Source organism: Apteryx mantelli, chromosome 6, assembly GCF_036417845.1.
Source record: "Apteryx mantelli isolate bAptMan1 chromosome 6, bAptMan1.hap1, whole genome shotgun sequence".
In the NCBI taxonomy this organism is placed as follows: Eukaryota; Metazoa; Chordata; class Aves; order Apterygiformes; family Apterygidae; genus Apteryx; species Apteryx mantelli.
Window position 1 is genome coordinate 36,466,324 of NC_089983.1, and position 19,496 is coordinate 36,485,819.

General features: G+C 41.5%; 1 protein-coding gene across 10 annotated transcripts in view; it reads left to right on the forward strand.

Moving 5' to 3' along the window:
• TMEM177 (transmembrane protein 177) overlaps positions 1-16,082 on the forward strand; it is a 31,931-nt gene extending 15,849 nt beyond the window's left edge. The window contains exons 1-4 of one of the 10 annotated variants that reach the window (XM_067299265.1): positions 11,936-11,976; positions 12,642-12,705; positions 13,921-14,070; positions 14,938-16,082. In XM_067299265.1, the coding sequence (XP_067155366.1) occupies positions 14,952-15,887 (936 nt within the window). In that variant the 5' untranslated portion in view covers positions 11,936-11,976; positions 12,642-12,705; positions 13,921-14,070; positions 14,938-14,951 and the 3' untranslated portion in view covers positions 15,888-16,082. The other 9 variants (XM_067299267.1, XM_067299269.1, XM_067299270.1 and 6 more) reach the window with 9 other exon arrangements.
• The last annotated feature ends 3,414 nt before the right edge of the window (positions 16,083-19,496 follow it).

Sequence of the window (19,496 nt, forward strand, 5' to 3'; positions counted from 1 at the left end):
CTAGTTGCTCAAATGAAAAACAATTTATTTGAATAAAGAGAAATTAGAGGCTGCAGCAGATTACACTTCCTGGACAAAGATGCCAAGGCAAAAGACTTCCTCATCATCCTGGGGGGCAGAAGGGCACTGGGGAAAGGGCGAGTGGAAATGAGTCGAGAGTGCCTCTCCCATGGCCCTTTGCAGAGAACCTGATCACACTTGGCTCTTGGGGGTGAAAAATGACAAGGGACAGACAGCTTCCAGCTGCCCTTCTCCTTCCCTGCCCCCAGGGCATCCTCTCCTACTGAGAGCGAAGAGCCATCAGGTAGAAATCGCTATGGTCTGCTCCAACTTCCTTAACCACAATTAATCGGGTCCCTCAGTGTGTGTGTGCATGGGCTGCTGGCAGTGCGGGTGGCAAAATGAAACCTAACTGGCGAGACTGACAGGGCTAAGTCCATGCTGGTGTAAACCAGCTGAAATCCTGCTTTCTTGAGCTCATATGGGCTAGTGGACGCTGGTGGCTGGAGGGCAGCCTTGGAGCATTAAAAGGTGCTTAGAATGGTAGAATATTTTAAATCATAGTAAGACATCTGCCCCTGAACAGAAGATCTTAGCTGGGCAGAGGAGATGGAAAGGCAATTCGGGACATATTTTGAAACCATTCTTGTCCATAAGTACTCAACAATAGCCAGGTAATCATATATTTTTTAATGCTCCCCCGCCGTGTTGTTACTTTGCCCCCTACTGTTTGGAGCTGTTTCTCATCGTCTTGTGTCTAACACTGGACTGACTGTAAGGTCTTCAGGGCTCTGCGCACATCTAGCTATTGTATAAAGCTACTTTAAACAAGTATTAATTGAAAACCAGCTTGAAGAAGAACTGAGGCCAGTCAGTTCTTCAGAAAAAGAAAAGTCTCTTTACCTGAGCAAGTCTAAACAGACCACCTTTCTCCTCTGATTATTTAGAGATTCTGAATTTGCCTTCTTTGGGGAGATGGAGAGTAAATTCCGGTTTAAGTAACTGAACAGCACATGCAGTCTCAGTGACCTTTTGGGAAAGATTTTGAATTGAAACTGGGTCTAAGTGTTGTTTATCTAGAACTGATTATGCCAGCACAAATGCATATTTTTTTCTCTGCTGCTTTTCAAAGGATCCCTTTTAATTATCATAGTATGAGATAGCATTTTGATAGCACCTAACAGCGGAACAATCCTTATGGTCTCCTCTGAGTACAAGAGATTAAACAGGGAGGGGAAATTTGAAGTTTTGCCTGGTTTGCTTTAGATGTTAGAGCTTTTATTCTTTTTGCATGTGATCCAAAGCCCACTGAAGTCCAAAAGAAAGTTTCAATTTCTTTTAGGCATTGGTTCAATACCTTTGCCAATAACCATTTAGTCACAGCCTGACTACTAGCATGTGTAATCAAAACAAGCCTTGCAACTGGATGCTAAATAGTATTTGTGGACAGCAGGGGCTCAGCACAGACTCTCAAGCTGGAGAAGGAGGCTCTCTAGGTCACTCCTGAGGTACTTTGGCAGGGTAAAGAAGGTGGCAAGATTGCTCAGCTCCTGTGGTCAGTCTGGCATGACAGATTGACTCTAAAAATGACCTGAATGCTGCAAACTTTCCCCTAACAAACCCATTCTAATACTCCTTGCCTGGATCTAGAACAACCTGGGAATGCTATTTGTTAGAGCCGAAGCACATAGTCTCTGAAAAATAGAAAGTTTTTTTGGTCCATTTCAGTCAGGTTTTGTTGCAGCCATTTAACTGGATGAACTCCTACAGAGACAAACTCAGTTGCTCTATTTACTTTTTTCCTCCTTTTTCCTGTGTATTAACTTACTCCCTGCGATCCTAGTGGAAAAGAAATCAAGAATCCCCTCATTAAAATTCAGAGCTATTAATTTTGGCATCCTCTGTGCAATAAGCAGCTTTACTTCATATTACACATTGCCTGCATTTTGCACCAGAGACAGCTTTGCAGAATAAAGCAAGAAATATAGCAGCTAATAGTAGAGGCAAAGAACAGACAAAGGACCAGGCTGACTCTTTTATGCATTAGGGTTTTTTGGTAGGAGGTAGGCCAGAACTGTGTTGTTCATGTGGTTGTTATTGTCAGAACAGGGTTTTAGGCTCAGAGCTTTTATTAAATCCTTTTTCCTACACTAATAATATTAAACATACAATTAGGGACTTGAGTTTTGTGTAAAATGACATTAGCCACTGATCACCTCCTTAGAAATGGTTTGTAATGCTTAGCAAATATGCATGTTAGAAACGAAACAAGACTCAGACAGCTTTGATCTTCATAGCAATCACTTAGTTAATTTTGGGGACATTTAGGAGAGAAAGAGAACTTGCTGGCTAACCAAATGTCTGTTTTGCAAGAAAGAGGAAAGACAGAAAAGAAATCATATGTCTAATTTTCTCCCAACTATCTTGCTGTTCTTTGTGCAAGTGAATAAAGGGAAATGCAAAGTTCTGGCAAATTTTTCTCACTGCTACTGACTTATTATATTACCATGGACAGGTTTGAAACGTGGACAGGTCTCTTGATTTTTTTTTTCTTTTTCCTGGGCTGCAGTTTGTGTCTGTCTGTACACGTGTTCCCATGCAAACTGTTCATTCTAGTTGCTCCTGGGCCTGTTAGTGCATGAAGCAAAAATAGCTAAGTGAAAGACTGGCAAGTGTATTTAGTAATAGTCTTCCTGGCCATGTCCCATAACTCTTCCATCGAAGAGTGCAGAAAATCAGAATATCAAAGTGATTTGTAAACTAACATCAGCTCTTATGGGTTACAGTGCTGGTCCCCTAAGCATATACATAATGTCATCCAGTTTTGAGAAGAGGTGGTGAAATTTCCCATGCCTGTGTGAGCTTGGAAAAGGTCTGTTGATACCTGTGCTCCTTTGCATGCAGCTTAAGGCTCCAGGCTTTCCCTCCCCCACAAACCTTCCGAGGGCTGTTGCACACCATGAAGGCCCACAGACCAAATGGTGCTCTGCACACAGTGACTCCAGCTGAGCGCGCTACCTTTTTAATGTTAACTGGAGGCTGCTTGGAGTCTAGTGGAGACTGAGCAGCAATTCAGGGAATTCATGATGTGTTGTTCCTGCTATACACACTGCCTCCTCAAATCCTTCAATGCTGTCCCAAGCTAAAGGATCATATGCACTAGAGTGAATATTTTCTGGGGGCACATGTTCTGTGGCTGATCCCAGTTTTTGGAGCCTAAGGGCTCTATTAGTCATTTCAGTTATTCATTAAGACACACAAATTGTTATTTGAATAGGCTCAGCATCTCCCTGGTGATGACTTCACAGCAAATGACAGCAAAATCTGCTTTGATAGGTAGCATGTCTACATGTGACTATACAAACTACCTTGAATGAAGTTTATCAGTTGCTCTATTCTGGCTGATAAGTTTAAATCATTCTTCTGTTCTGTTAACTTTGTATGAAGAAACCATGTGACAGAAGTAGATATGAGCAGATATATTTATTAAACCTCGATTCCATTTTTGGGCTGAGGTCACCATGACTCATTCACACCTGGTTCCTAGATATCATCAGTTGTCTATAAAGCTGCTCTCTGAAAACCACTTGGATATGTGTTGCTCTTGATATGGCTGCTCTCAACTTTGTTTTTAGCACTAAATTACCTATGGCAAGCTAACCAATAAGGTAATTATCAGAATATATGATAAGTTTTCCTTTGTCTTTATGGATAATGTGGACTGCTCCTCCACACACAGCTTCCAGCTTTTTGATTAAATCTCCAGGTTGTTGGCTCCCATGTGATTCTCCAGATGTAACAAGTGAGATCAGTCACTGTTATCAACTCCAGATTAGCAGAGAGATTACTTCTGATAAATGCAAACAGTTCTTGGCATTTAACATTTTCTATTTCAGAAAGTGGATTATCAGTCTCACAATCTTCTGAACTGTTATTCTTTTGTGATTTGTGATATACAAATGCCAACTGCTGTGATAATGGGCTTTTGCAGGCCCAGTCTGACAACAGCAAGATTCCTGCCTTGCATATTCTGTCTCACAGCATTTCACAATTGTTCATCTGCACGTAATGTGTTATCCTTATCATATTCCATGAACTTTTTCAAACCTTTACTGTTTGTTTTTTATGTTTTGTTTTTTTTTTTTTTATTTGGGAGTCTTTTTAATTGGAGAATATCTTTAATTGGAGAAAAACAAGTTTCTATTTTAAATTTGATTAATGTTTCATGAGGAGATTTGAAGAGGATGCAACACCCTCTTCAGGATACTGTGATACAAACAATACCTTCTCTAAAACAAAACTGTTTTCTGTAAACCAACATACATTCCCCTTCATAAGTTGCTGAAAGGCTTGAAGTTTGTCTCAGGGGTTTCACAGGAGTTTCTCCTCAGGCAGGGTTATTCAATGGATATAAAGAATACAAAAGTGTTATTGTTTTACTATGATCACGCTTTATCATTTCCAATGATATTGAACCTGTGGATTTCACTTTTCACTATTCAGAGCTGGAATATGGTTGCAGTTTTAGGCAGCTCTGAGAGACTAGCCTACAAGTCTGTCTGGAAGTGATATTAGATTGCAACTGGATTTTTCTGATGCTGAATCAGTTGTTCATGTCTTCCATGCTTATTTTGAAAGGAACCCACAGCCTCTTTCTTTACAGCTTAGTTTTGCAGATGGGATGTTTATGCTTCAAACCAGCTATAGAAAACTGTACGTAATGTAAACTTCATCAGATGTCACCAGCGTCATATGCTGGAGTGGTAGTAGATGTATAAACGAGCCTGATGTTGCGGCAACTAGATTTCATTACAGCAACAATCCTGAAAAGCTATTTACCTGGAAAGCTACTACTTAAGTGAAGAGACACTAGTAATCTATGTAAACAAACCTGGCTGTTTCAAATCAAGCTTACTGCTTAAACAGGAATGAGTATCTTTGGATTGCACTGCTTTATCTAGACATCTATATGAGAGAGGGTCTCTTCAAAACTTAACTCATGTGCAAGTATGTAGCACGCACAAGTCTACCCAGCCACATTCAGAGCTGCAAGACATCTACTCTGAGACCTGCATAGTCTGAAGAATATCTCAATAATGTTTTTTAAGTGTAGTAAGATCCTTAAGATTGTTAAGTGAATGCTATGATAGAAACACAGACTTGCTCAGTGGCCACACATATTCTGCTTTTTTCCAAGAAGAGAACCAGTGTGGGATCAGACCCCTCCCCTCCTACACACAGACACATACCACATTGTCTAAAGCAGACATATTTCACCTGGTTAGACAGAGCATTGGTTTATAGAAAACAGCTTTGGTTTACTGTGGCTGCTCTCTGTTTTACAGACTTCTTATAAGGCTTGAATCAGCTCCCACACAGAAGGTGTCATTTCTCTCCAGTTAAACATACTGCCCAAGAAAAAATGCTGGGAGTCACAGCTTTGAATGATCCCATCTTGTCGTGATGACTTTTTCTTAAGTTTTGGTATTTTAGGTAAGGTATTCTGACAGTGAAAAAATGAGATCTGACTTGGAGGGAGGAAAAATACATAGTTAGGTAGAATTTATTTTTAAATTAGAAACTCTACAGGTCAGGATTGGGAGTTTCTAGCTTTCCAAGTAACACTGAGCAAACTGGCACTCTGTAGGGAAACATAAAGTTGGATTTTAAGTGGCAACAGAATATGATTCCTGCATTAATAGATGTATTTTTCACTACTATTATCAACGTGAGTTCATGTCTTCCCTTTTTCTAGACAGTACAGATGGGGATCTGCAACAAAGGTGAGCTTTGCTTATGATACTGAATGAGGCAAGTCTTAAACTATTTGGGTTTCCATTAACTCAATACATTGCAAGTAGATCTCACTTTATCATTCAGCTTGCACTTCCCCTTCATTTAATCCAGTTATTTCTATTGATAACTCTGCACCAGACCTCTTCCCCTTCATTTAATCCAGTTATTTCTATTGATAATTCTGCACCAGACCTACGCGTTGTCTTGTTCCAGGTATGTCCCTGTGTATCATTCTATCTATGCAATATCTAATTATCTAAATCCAATCTAATTGGAATATTTAATAATAATCCTTTTTATGGTAAAACCACAAAAGAGAAATCCTTTGCATGCTCTGCCTCCCAGACATGCCAGCAAGAGCCAGGAACAAGTCTACCTCTGGGCCAGGATTATAAGCATTTGAAAGCTTTGTTCCACAACACAAAACAGAGTCCAAAGACCCAGTGCATATAGTCTCTGTTCCCTGTCTCTCTCCTTCCTGAATAGTCTGTATTCTGTTTATACCTTCCACAGGCACTAAGGAGAAGTGAAAATGTATCCTTATACGCAGTAGCTCCTGGAAGGTCATGGTGTTTGTGAAATACTTCCGCCATGGAGCAGTGCTCGGTGATTACCTGGACTGACTGGCTTAGTGACACAGCCCCAGTTTCTGCCTGCTGTCAAATATCATTACCTTTGTAGTACGGACATCAGGAAGGGTAAATGTTACAGAGGCTAAATAGTTATGATTAAATCTGTTAATTATTACAGCATTGCCTCTAAGACATGGCATCCTTTCCTTCCTAAGCTGGGCTGCTTCTGAAGGGAAATGGCACTAATTAGCTTTGTTATGATGACATGTGACATTTTAATTCACTATAGCTACCTTCCTTTCACTACAGCTAGCTAACTGCAGAACCACAGCTCTTGAAAATAAAGACTATACTAGTTGTAGACAGTGCACAATTGTCCTGGTTACAGCAAGTTTGGCTGGTATGCACTGCCAAGAAATCCCAGGCTAGAAACTGAACTTATGCTTGTGAGTGTTGCTTTGTTTTAGCCAAATGGTAGCACAGTGATGTTTGTAATATGACCAGACCCTAGTGCAATTTAAAATGTAACATGGTATAGAGTCTGTCTGCATAATGGGGATAGATCTGAGTCAGTTTTAAATGGTAGTAGACTAGCTGCAAGACCATGGACTTCAGCATGGATTAATTTGCCCTGAAATTCTAAGTGGTTTTGCTTCTTTCTCCTTCTGAGATTTCTGCTGACAGTATTCAAATTTATCATGAGTGCCCATATTTATGTGTCTGTTGGCCTCAGTAGATGATTGCAATATACATTCAGATCAAGTCTTTTTTGATTATTACCCTTTAAAAGTCCTGCTAGAGAGATGGAGTTTTTCTATTACTGCTCAGGATGCTGACTCCAGGTGGCATCATAGACCTTCCAACTTCTAGTGAATCCAGTCAGAGCTGAGGGGGCTTGTGTGATTGGACCCACAATGTGAAATTGCAGTGGCTTAAGTGATTAAAAACATGGTCACCTGCATGTTTTCCTTTTCTGACATTTGTCACCAAAAGAACATGCTTGAGTTCTAGGCAGAAGAGGACCAGCAAAGGAATACTTCAGAATTTAATGTCAAGGATGCTTGAGTAGAAACAGAAGTCAGTCCCACAAAGCTGTGTTGCTGGCCAAATGCTTCACAGTCTCTTTGCTGCCTTTAACAGTGTTAGCTTTTGACCCTGACCATCCAGAGCTTTTATACATGGGAAGAAAATCTCTTCCCAGCTCCTCTGAAAACTCATGTTGTACTTTGATTGCTTTGATCTATATACCGGCCAATTCCAACGACACAACTAGCCATCTTTTTACTCATCTTTGAATACTGGGGTTTCAAGGTTGATTTAATTCCCTGTTGCACGCCCACAACTGTGTTTCTGCATGTTTATCCTTTACTATCTTTGTCCATATATCACCCCCTTGAGAGGGCAGCACAAAATCCTAAATTCTCTTCAACACTAAAATTTTTATTATGAAATTATTAATGGTTTCTGAAAAATGTTTTTTTACAAAACAAATTTCTTTTAATCCTAGACCAGCACTTCATAGCAATGAGGTTTTTCTTATTGCTAGGTAAGTTATGAGTTTCCACTAAATCATCTAGGATGGAACTATAAAAGGAGCAGAGTGGAAAGGAGGTGCAAGGAATTATCAATATTGGCTGATATCTTCCCTTTTCAGCAACTGAAATTGCTGAGATTTGCTACAGCTGCAGCTTTGCGCTTTTGCTCAGCCTTCTGCACATTTCAATCCCACTGCCACCTTGCTATTAGCTGTAACATTAAGATGTGCAGCTTGCTCAGACTGACAAACTGGAAAGCTATTTTGCTGCAAGCTTTTCTCCCCCTCCAGTGCAGTACGATGACCATTTAAGTATGAACAAGCTTGATCTTTTGACATATGTCAACAATCTTAGTGTTCCCTTAACACATCAGTTTTCGGTGCAGTCTGCCTTCTTCTGCTGAACTGGAAGTACTTCCAGCAAGGGTCATTGCGAGTCACCTTAATATAGGTACTTTCTATGCGTATATTTTGCTTAAGGGCCTTGCAGTCCTCCTCCATGTGCTCACCACTCACCACCAAAGCATACAATCAGCAACATTGAAGTGTTCCCAGTAGCTGTGTGAGAAACAGGCTGACATGTCATACCCTCCTTCATGGACAAGATCTTCCTCAGATCTTCCACCACTTCTCACTTTAGGATCTTTTTGTCCTCCAAAGCTCCCTGTGTTACTCATCAGGCCTGTCCTTCTCTGTCTGCATGTCCTTCTCTTTTATTTTACAAATGCTGTTGTAGAAACCCCTAATGTTGGCACCATCCAGTCCCTTGCTTTTCAAAATTGCTTCAATAGTTAATTAGCAGATGATCCTTGCCTTGTAGACTTTATAATCTCTCTCTTACTGCTATCAATGTTACTCTCATCATAGACTCGTACAGTATACTTCACTAGTGCCAGAATCCCACACTGTTTGTTCCATCTGACACATGCAAAAACTGAATTACATAAAGAAGGGGTTGGGACACACAAAATTGCATGATTTTGGTTCAGAATTGCAAAGCTCTTTATGTTACCCCCACACACACTGAAACTAAAGTATGTCCGTTGCAGGTCCAAGTGCCTAGAGGCTGGGTCTGAGCAAAACTTGTGTAAAGGGTCAGACAAATGGACTCCATGGAGAGGGAAGGGGTTGGAGGAAGAATCATGTATACTTCAGACTGGTGAATATTCTCTGACTGACCATATTTGGAGTTCACATAAGCAAAACAGAAACATGACAGCACACCTTCTTTAAGAGAAATAGAAGTCAATGACCCTCAGTTTTTACTTTAACAAAAATCAATCTTTTAGCTAATGTAGTAACAAGGTTTTATACAAAAAATTGTAAGTTAGAGAAGCAGGTGATGGCAGGCACCTATATTTTTTTCTTCTCGTAAAACATACGAAACGAACAGAATTGAAATTTATTTTTGAATAACTTAGAGCATGTCCTATAGCACCACCTAGCAGGCTAATTTAAAAGTGATCTATAACCCTAGATCTTTGACTATAATGATGTGCTTATGCAACAGAAAAAGGGTGCGCTTCAGACTTCTGGTTTCCACTCTGTAACAGCTGTTTCTGGAAACCAGAATCATGCCAACATGATGCTTAGTAAATTTGGGGTCTCTGCTTTTCAATGATCTTATTTATTATGAAGCATTCATGAGAAACCATGGTACAAAGGTAATGCTGTGCCAGTCTCATGAGCGTTTACATAAAAATAATAGGTCTCTAGACATCTCCAGCTGGTACAGACTGCAGCAGCACTTTTCAGAAAGCAAGGCTGTACAAACCCATCCAACCCTCTCTCAGCATATGTAAGTCTTAGTGACTCTCAGAGTTAAGAGCCAGGCTTTCTAAATCCATCATCACACTGTGTGTTTGTTTGTAGTCTAGTCTCAAGGAGTCCATAATCATGTGCGTGCACTTTTTCTTTGTACATCTGTATGGAGTATGAATGTCAATACCTCATCATGGATGGTAAGTTTTGGCAGATGATGAAGCTGCACACTAAGGCTGCGGCCCCATGCGTCTAACAGCTCTCTGCGGTGAGGCTCCCCTCTCCTTTCCGCTGGCTGCCTCCCACCTTGTTACAGCCCTGGCACTTTTCAGACTCTTCCATGATCCTACTAATCTGGTAGAAAACGATCCATTTTTTTTTCTGTTAGGATGTTTTCTGCTGGTAGTGAGTCAAAAGCAGCTCACAAAAAAGTCTGATGAATGCCAGTTCTGGTAAAAGGTAAGTGGTTCAGAGGGAAACAGAGGAGTGGGGGAAGCGGGATCTTTTCTCCCACTTTTCCCTTTGGGTGGCAGCAAACTATTAATTTGTCTTGCCATATTGCATAGTACTATAACCTAAGGCTTGAACTACACCTTCTTACAGAGGAGTGTGTTTCCTTAGCGATTAGCAATTTGTTTGTTGTAAGTTAAGACCAATGCTGTCATTAACAGCCTCTGTTCACAATCATGAGAGATGCTGGGTACACCTAGCCAGGCCTATTTGGCACTAGCATTTCTAAAATATACAGGATAAGAAGGAGATAATCCAGCAGGAAAAAAAGGTAGGATTGATATCTTGATCAAGATACTTTCATAGAAGTCCTGGAGGAAGATCTGGAATAAAACTCTGAAGCATTCAGTCTACTATTTTAATCCTTTTATGTGAAAGCAAATCGCAGGCTGAAAGGTCCAAGAACTGAACCTTTACCAATAAGAAATGCCTTAATCTGTAGCTGCTACATTTAAAAGAAAGACCTCTTGGAATTAATCTAAATAAATCATAACGATGGCTGCCTTTTATTTCTATTGCACTGCCTCTCAACCCACTGTAAAGTGTTATGTCCATTTGGATTGTGAAAATCATCTGCTGAATGCCTAGTGTGAAGAAAGAGATTTTAAAATGTCAAGCACCAATGCATACCTTTCCAACAGGCGAGGGAAACCCAATCTGCTGGTATCTGCTACCCCAAAAAGATTCTGGAGGGTACTGAAGCTACTTACTGAAATGCTGCTAAGCTTTACAAGTCAGTTCTGGAGCCGGTGACCCAGGGCATGAGACATCATCCTGGAACGAATATTAGGTAAAGGCTCCTGCATGGACTTTGGGACAGTCTGATTCCAAACCTTACTTTGAAATCACATTTTCTCATGGCAGTTTCAGCCAAGGTACATGCCTCCTTCCTCCGGCAGACCTTGGAGCTTGTGCAGTCACACAGTTCAGGGAGCTAAGCTGGCCAAAAGCTATTCCCTTTTCTTTTTTTTTTTTTTTGCATGAAATGCCCAAGTTGGGTGAAGGTATTGAAGGTATTCAAAGGACTGGGCTGCTCTGTGACCCCACCACCCTCTACCTCTCAGCAAACAGAACTTCCTACCACACCAGCAGACCTTTTCAGGGGCTTTCTCCGAGTTTCCAGGGCCACGGAAATAAATTCATGTAGGAGCATGGAGAAACTATACTGGCCGTCTTCTGCTTTGAGCAAATCACAACTTAGAAAAAAACCAAAATAATCACCACATGTGTTATTCTCCTCCTAGTAAGGATGTCAGAGAAAACAAATCATAGGTGGTGGATGTTAGGTGCGCCACTTAGCGCATTCCCGCTAGGCGTTCCTGCGCTATAGTGGAAGGGCTGCGTTAATAAAATATACACGTAAGGTATTTTGCAGGAAAAACATTCGGAGTTGTAGCACTGGAATGCAAGGACACGGAATAAATCCTCGGAAATTCATTCCCTCCTCACGGAAATCCAGCCGGCGAAACAGCCCGGGCGCCGCCGAGCCCGGGCAGCGCCAGGGAGCAGGAGGCAGCCGCCGCGGCAGGCGCTTCGCGGGGCCCTGCGGCTCCTGAAACGCCCCGTTTGCGGGGGCGGGCAGAGGCCGCGGGCAGCGGTCGAGACCCGGCGAAACTCTCCGTTAAAAGGAGACGGACGGCGGCGAGGAGCCCCCTGAGCGCCGGGCCGGGCCGGGCCGGCTTGGCCCCCCCCCCCGGTGGCGCAGCGGCCGCCATGTCGCGGCGCGGCCGTCGCCGCCCCGTCCCGCCCCTTGGCGCCGCTTTCCGGCAGCCTCCGCTCGGCCGGGCCGCGGCGGCAGCCTCGGTAGGTGCCGGCTTTTTATCCAGTTTTATTTTTAATCCTGAACCCGGGGGGCCGGCGCATCCCCTCCCTCTCCCCCCTCGCGTCCCCTGATTTATAATTTAACGTTTTAAGCTGAGAGGGCGCTTGGTGTCGGCTCTCTGCAAGCCTGGTGCCCCGTCGTGTGTGTGTGTGTGCGGGGGGGGGGGGGGGGTCGAGGATATTTTGTTTTAAATCAGAGAGTGTCCCGGGGTGGTTTCCTTCTGGGAAGCGAGGCAGGGCCCTGCAAGGGAAATGCTAATTTTTAAAGCCATTTTGCTGTTGGCACGAGCCAAAAATAGCAAACGCCCACCAAAAGCTCTTACGCTATTTCACTCAGTCTGCTCAGTTAGAGAGGAAAAGAAAAAAAAAAACTTATTCAAATGGTAGGGGCAAAACCAGGCTGGTTTTGAGCTCTTGCTATTCAAGTTTGCAGGATATGGTCCATAAACCTTACCTTATAGGTTTGTGAGTAAACTGCACAAGGCTTATGAATAAAAATAAAGGTGTCACGTGCAGTAGGGGGTTCAAAGTGATTGTACATGAGCTGAGAACCTGGGCTGAACTTGGGGGAAAATTTGAAAACACTAGGGCTAAACCGCTGTACTGAGACTAGTTTTCTTTTCTCTTTTCTTTGTTTTTTTCATGAGTATTGACTATCATGAGAAAATGAAGTGATTCTCTGATGGTATTTCCTGCTTATTCTTGCAATAGGTATGTGACATGATCATAGCACTTAATCCTGTTGAGGATATAGCATGGGCCGTGAGGGGTCTATCCAGAAAGGTTTGAGACCATACATGAACAAAGTATTTAAAATAAATAAATAAATAAAAAGCCACTTAAGGACTGGGGCAACTGTTACAATTTTTCTGACTGAACCAGGAAAAAACACTCAGTTGTGCTGGGAAGCAGGTGTTTATGCACTGTGCCATGGAGGTGGGTCCCGATGTTAGGGCTGTTTGGGAGAGGTGTGTAGGTAAACACAGCGCTTCCTGGGCTGCCTTCCTGCTGCTCACCCCGCTGCCCTGGAGGCTGCCTGCTGCAGCCTGCCCAGGGGTGCTTGGTGGCATGCGGGGTTGCTGGCCATGTGTAGCACTCCGTATTATTATGGTTTTGTGTTTTTTAGCTCCATTACCAAGGATGTTTTCTCCCAAAATTGGGTTTCCTCCAAGCTCTAGGCTCCTTAGCTTGTTTCTTTTTTTTAACTTAAATAATTTTGTCAAGCAAATCACCACCTCCAGTCTTCAGCAGAATGTAAGCATGCCATCACGTATCATACTAAGAAATATATATCATACCATTGTATACTTATATGCATCATTGTTTTTATTAAGCACTTTGTATGTTATTATTAAGCACTCTGTATGTGTGCAGAGCAGTACAAACATTAAACAAGATTATTCTTCCCCTGGTGAATTTACAGTCTGAAAGAGCTTTGTTGGAATAGTAATAACATATCATTAAAACATCACCTTTAATTTAATCCTTTTTTGTTTCTCTGTGGTTAATACTCATTTGCTGTTGATCGTGACTGGTGTATCCTGGCATGTTACAGCCCCCAGTTGTCCACTCTACCCTTCTGTGGGAGGTTGTTGTTCAGCATAAGTGCAAGGAAAGAACATATGTCTGTGCTTCAGCTGCTGCAGTACAAAGCCCAACAGCATAGCTGAAACCCACCTTTGATGGTACTCCACACTAAGACCTTGGTTGTTGAATCAAAGCATGCTTCCCTTCTGCCACCTCGGCTTCCTGTAAGGACAGCTGGAAATAGTAATGTCTTAAACAGCTGCAGCAAGTTTCTCCAAAGCTCATGTGTTAAAGCCCTGAGAGAAGAAACATTGCAAGATGCAAATGGGAACATGGGCACACAACTGTCATTGATGTCTGTGGGATTTAGGTGCCTAATTCATTTTTATATCTTTATAGTAGCATCATTTTAGGTGAGAATTCTGTAGTCATGGGGATTTTTTAAGAGATTGGAGCTTTCCTGGGCAGAACACATCCTATGGCTTGGACCATAAAAAGAACTGATACTCCCCAAGGGAAGCAGGACTCTTGAACTGAAGAAGTTGGCAGGTTTGAAAGTTTTTATGCTTATCTACTTATTTAAACAGTCACAAAGTAGTCTTCTGCCCTGAAACAATTTCTGTTCCAGTTTCTGCTCTGAATTGCACGTATTATTTGTCAAAAAAATTATTTCAGAGACAAATCTTTAGAAGTTGCAATTTAAAGAACACTTCCTTTTGAAAATAACTTTTTTTCTGACTAAACTAGAACCACTGCCTGGAAGTTGAAATCTGATAAATTAGAAACAACACAAACCACTCTATATTTTTAGATGATAAGGTTGTTTAACCATTAGAACAGGCTCCAAAGGCAAATTCTGTCTCCTGAAATTTTCAGATCAAGACATGATCCCATTTTGGAAACTGTATTTTAGTCAAGCTTGAGCTACTGAGGTCAGTATTGAGGAACTGAGGAAAATTCTTGGAGCTGTACTGTAGAGGAGGTTAGAGTAGATTAACCTAATTCATGGCTCTTTCTGGCCTTAGTATCTCCAGTTTGTGTCTCTCATGGAATGCAACAGTAGGATTGTGCTGGGAAGGGGTACGTAAGTATGTTGGGTAAATAACAGATGTATATTAATTGCTGGGGTGAGGAGAAAATATGGTGGCATTATTCCCTTTATTACAATAAATTGATTTACTAGAAAAGAGGGAGAAGTTAAGTCTTTGTATCAATGATCCTATGTTCTGAGGCCCAAGAATTAATGAGTATCATTTTCTTTGTAGAGATATTTTGTGTTTCCTTTATGTAAAAGACAGAATGTTTCATTGGTTATTGTGCTCTGCTTCTCATGGGTTTTGTTTTGTTTTTAAAATGTTACAGAGGCAGGAGACCCATTTATGCATACTTTAATTCCTGGTTTTGTGTTGTAAACAGGTTAGGATTTGGCTATGGGAGCGCAGTTCCTGCAGAAAGCATCTGCGTGGGTTAAGAAGCGCAAGACCACTTTGTTGGCTGTTTCTTGCATGGGACTGTTCGGTGCCAACCTTTCCTATCATGTGTTTCCTGAGCAGACGTTCAAACTGTTACACGAGTGCTGGTCAGATGGGCAGCCAGCTGAGCTTTCCCAGAGGCTCTGTGGTGTTTTTCACGACGTTCTTCAAGATACTGGTGTGAAATCCGCTAACTCCTATCGAGCCTTCGCAGCTTCTGGCTTCCACCCAGTGAGTGCTGGAATCCCATGGCTGCCTGCAGGCTCTTTGGTGGGCATCCCTCCTAATTTTGATAGCACAATTGAGGATAAAAAAGGAATAGTCAACCACGTTGTCGTGATCAATGGCAAGGAAGTAGACTGGGAGAGCAGTGAAGGTGTTGCTTTGAGGGAAGCTCTGACATTTTCACCTGAAGCTCAGAAATTTGCTATTGCCAGAGAAATTGTGTATTTGCAAAACAGCAGCCCTTTAGTAAATGCAGCTGTGGCTCCAACTTGCTTAGCTGGTACCTATTTCGGTGGGATAGGTATAAAGATACTTCTGGGTTTATATCCTGGCCCCATGATACTTCGCAGCATCTGTAACTTCATAATTGCCACCACTGGACTAATCTGCTATTATGTTTCTTATGATGCTGTGACCTATCACTTAGATTGCAAGGCTGACAGAAATGTGGCTACCATTTCCAAAGACTATGCCAGAGGTGGGGTGGAATTTTATGACAAAATCTTGTCCCGCAACAGGATTCTTCGTACTCTGATGGGCAAACAAGGGGTGAAAGTATATGCCCCTAGCGGTAACCTTTTCCCAAGGCACTGGTTCAGAATAAAGCATACCCCCTACACTTACCGAAGAGATTTGATTGTTAATATTTTAAGAGAGCTCCAGGCATAGGAAGGGAGCAATTGAATTTTAAACTTGTGAATTATGTATTCTCTTGGAACACTGCTGCACTGCTTTTTTTTTTTTTTTCCCCTGTATCTTCATTTGAATTTGGGGTTTTATTTTTTGCGTATAGTTTAGAAAGAGTTATTGCACATTCTGTGAATAAAGAATTTTCTCTTAAAATATTAAAGACTTGCTTCAGAAGTCCTCTGTTCTGTGTGCATCTTAAATCACAAGACCACTCCGAAAGAGAACTTCTCAGATGCTCCTCTGGATGTTCTGTTGCTCTGCTCTGTTTTCCTGTCAGTTCCAGTCTGGAAAATGGAAAAGGTAATGTCCAACACAGAGTTTTGGCAAAATTATCATTTAAAATGGAGTGTTTGTGTGTATATTTGCCATTCCTCCTATGGTACAACCCAAATGCTTTAAAGATTATAGACAGTCTGTACCATACTGGTGTATTAATTCCAAGGTACAATGTTTTTGTTCTGTGTAAGTTCTTACACTGTGTAAGGTCTTATGCTATAGTCACCGTCCCTCAATAGGGCAAATTAGTTATGCAATTCATACCACTGCACCTAGATTACTACCAGTACCTGAGTCATTTGGTTTAAATCTAGTTCAGGTCTCTCCACACTGCACTGCGACTGCAGTGTGTGTATATCCTGAATGTTTCCCAGCAGTGGCAGTAGGCAGCATGACTAACATCTGTCATGGGTTGGTTGTTTTCTTACAAGTGGGATAAACATGTTCAGGAGAGGGTTTTATGTTTGCTTTGGTAGGGTTTTTGTTTTGTTTAAAAATACATGCTGATGTATGTCAACTTTTATGTTGAAGAAGGCAAGGTCAAAGAAGTATGTCTGTCATTTGGTGCAGAAATTGGTGAGGTCTGCCATCTGGAGTTGCTGAAGGATGTCATTCTCCTGTTTCAGACTAGCTGCAAGAGACAAGCTTTGCCCAAGATCAGTAATCTTGTGGAATGGTCTTTTGAAGCACAAGCAGTAGACTTACCACTACAGCCTCACCTTGGAGCTTTTATGTGCTCTCCAAGATCACAGCTTTCAAACTTTGTAGTTTCTTCTCTTTACTTTTCTATAATAGCTGTACCACTTCCCAGTAACATCTGAACAGTTTTTCTTTTCTGACCTCTGTTGTCATTCTTACAGAAAACTGTTGTATTATTTTGTATCTTCTCAGTCACAGAGGTACTGAGTGTCCTCTCTGCCCTGATTATGTCCCTTCTTCATCTACCATCATAATACTGTTGTGCCTGTGTTTGCTCAAAGCATCACTGAATTCTGTTTGCCCTTTGAATCACATAGTGATGAGGCTGATATGCTGGCTGCCAAAGCGCTAGTGTTGCTTTACATCGCTAAAGTCTTATATAAAAGTTGTTTGGTCTTCTGCTGAAGTAATCTGTGTCATGGCTGGTTTTCTGGACCACCACTTATCATTTGCAGTTGTGCTTGAAGCACCAAGTCATGGCATACATCCCACAGCCAGAAAGCAGCTAAAAGGTAAGATTATTGTTCTTGTGACCTTTGTGAAAGAGTTTGACAAAACCTCCTAGTCCGTGAAATAAAAGGAGACTTTTAGCCTGAAGCTTTGAAAGCCTGCAGCCTAATTTTATTTAACTTTTCTCTCCCAGATAAATTCAACATAAAAGGTCAGGATAGAGGTTTGCTCTGTTGAATGATGTAGTGGCTCAAGGTTGGAATATAACTCCTGTTTTATATAGTCTGTGAGTTTGATTCATCCCGTGTTACTCCTTCAGACAGCTCTGAACTCCATGAAATGTTATGGAAGAAATCTTGGCCCACTTTCTTTATGTGGTTTAAGTAGCTGCTACTACATAAAGAGTGCAGAGAGGAAAGAGAGTTCTTTCAGATTTACAGCAGTAGCAGTTTAAACAAAATGAAATGAAAGAAATCTGCTTGCCTCTTGCCACTCTTTACTGCTGGTTTTCATCAAGGTGCCGGCAGCCAGTGCTGTTATTTAACATTCTCAGATTGTAAAGCCCGAGTGATGCTAATGGATTTTGCAGCTGTGCACTCTGTTTTGCCCTTACAGCTGGATTCTCCAAAAAGCTCCCCAGTTCTGTAAATGCTGTGTCCCATTTACCCTTCTTTTAACTTGCTGTGGCATATCAGTGTCAATAAAGGGAGGGTTGGCTGGTTGTTTTAAGGCATATGCCCTTGTCTTCCAAAGAGAGGTTCTTGCAAGGGCAGTGCTTGTATATCTTGATCTCTGTATAGTCAAGCTCCTATTCTGTAGCCAACCGTGTTAAATCTGGAAGCATGTGAATACCATCTTTATAAGGGAATTGGGAGTCCAAATCAAAACTGCTAATCAAGATTTCCGTGAACTTTGGGAAGGTGTGGGTTGCCCTGCAAAAGGTTTTTAACATGTATATGTTGCCAGGTAATTGTTTCTTGCAAGATCAGCCATGCTGTTTGGAAAGCAAGAACATCACGGTTCGAATATATGACCATGAAAATACTCACACAAAATCTTATAATATTGCAAATGTTTTTCTGTGGGTGAAACTTTTGATGAAATCAGATAGAAATTCCACATACTGGTGATAGAATAGGGTCTAGTTTTGAGAGTATGATGAAAATAAGCACCCCAGAATTAAACGTGGAAATGTTGGTTGAGATCATGCTCTTCTGTGCTAAGAAGTGCCCGATGAGGAAAAGTCAATGAGGTAGCCCATAAGAATCCAGGTGAATCAGCTGGTGAATAGAGTTGTAGAGAAATCTCCGTCAGCTCTGCAGTTGAAACTCTGAGGATTTCAGAAAAATTGTTTTAGTGGCAACTGGGTTCTCTTACAATGCTCTGATGAGGCAGACTTCATACAACTTTTTTGCGTAGAAAAGCAACAAAAATGTTAAGCAAAGGGTATCGCTAGGAGAAATGGATATAAGAATTCTAAACCACAAAAATGTAGAAGCCAAGGTGTGAATGAAGTAATGAACTCTCGCAAAAATAGATATTGCCTACAAAAATGAAGCTGTCTTTCTGTCTGATACAGTGAAGTAATTAAAGCATGAAGTATCAGTAGCAAATGACCAAAATGAGCTGCTAGTTTAAATTTATACACAGTGAGTAATGTAATGCTTGCTGCTAGATGAAGTTTTAGTGGATAATGCAGCAAGAGACAGGAGCCACCCAGGTGCTTTGCTCAGAGTTTCCCCTGGCATGCAGGAGTGCAGGATATGGCTTACATGTTTGTTTCTCCATCCTAAGAATTGCAGTTCCACATTGTGGAGATGCCTTCGGATGATTTAATGGTCATTAATGGAAAGCTATCAGAAATAGAGTAAGTCTGAGAGCTAGACAGTTTTCTAAAAGAAAGACAAACTGTAGAAATCATCTTATTTAAAGTTATTTCTGATTGATGATGATGTGAATATGGAATCTCTGCCACTGCCCTCCTTTGGAAGGAAATGTTCAAATACCCAAATGCTGCAGCTGAAGAGAGCTGCTATGGGGAGCTGGCTCCTCTTGTAGTTTACAGGAAGAAGCAGCTGCAGAGGCGGCTTCCAAGAGAGAAATCTCCAGACAGGTTGCATAGGTGTAATGAATGACCCCCAGGGTATTGCCACAAAGGGTGTA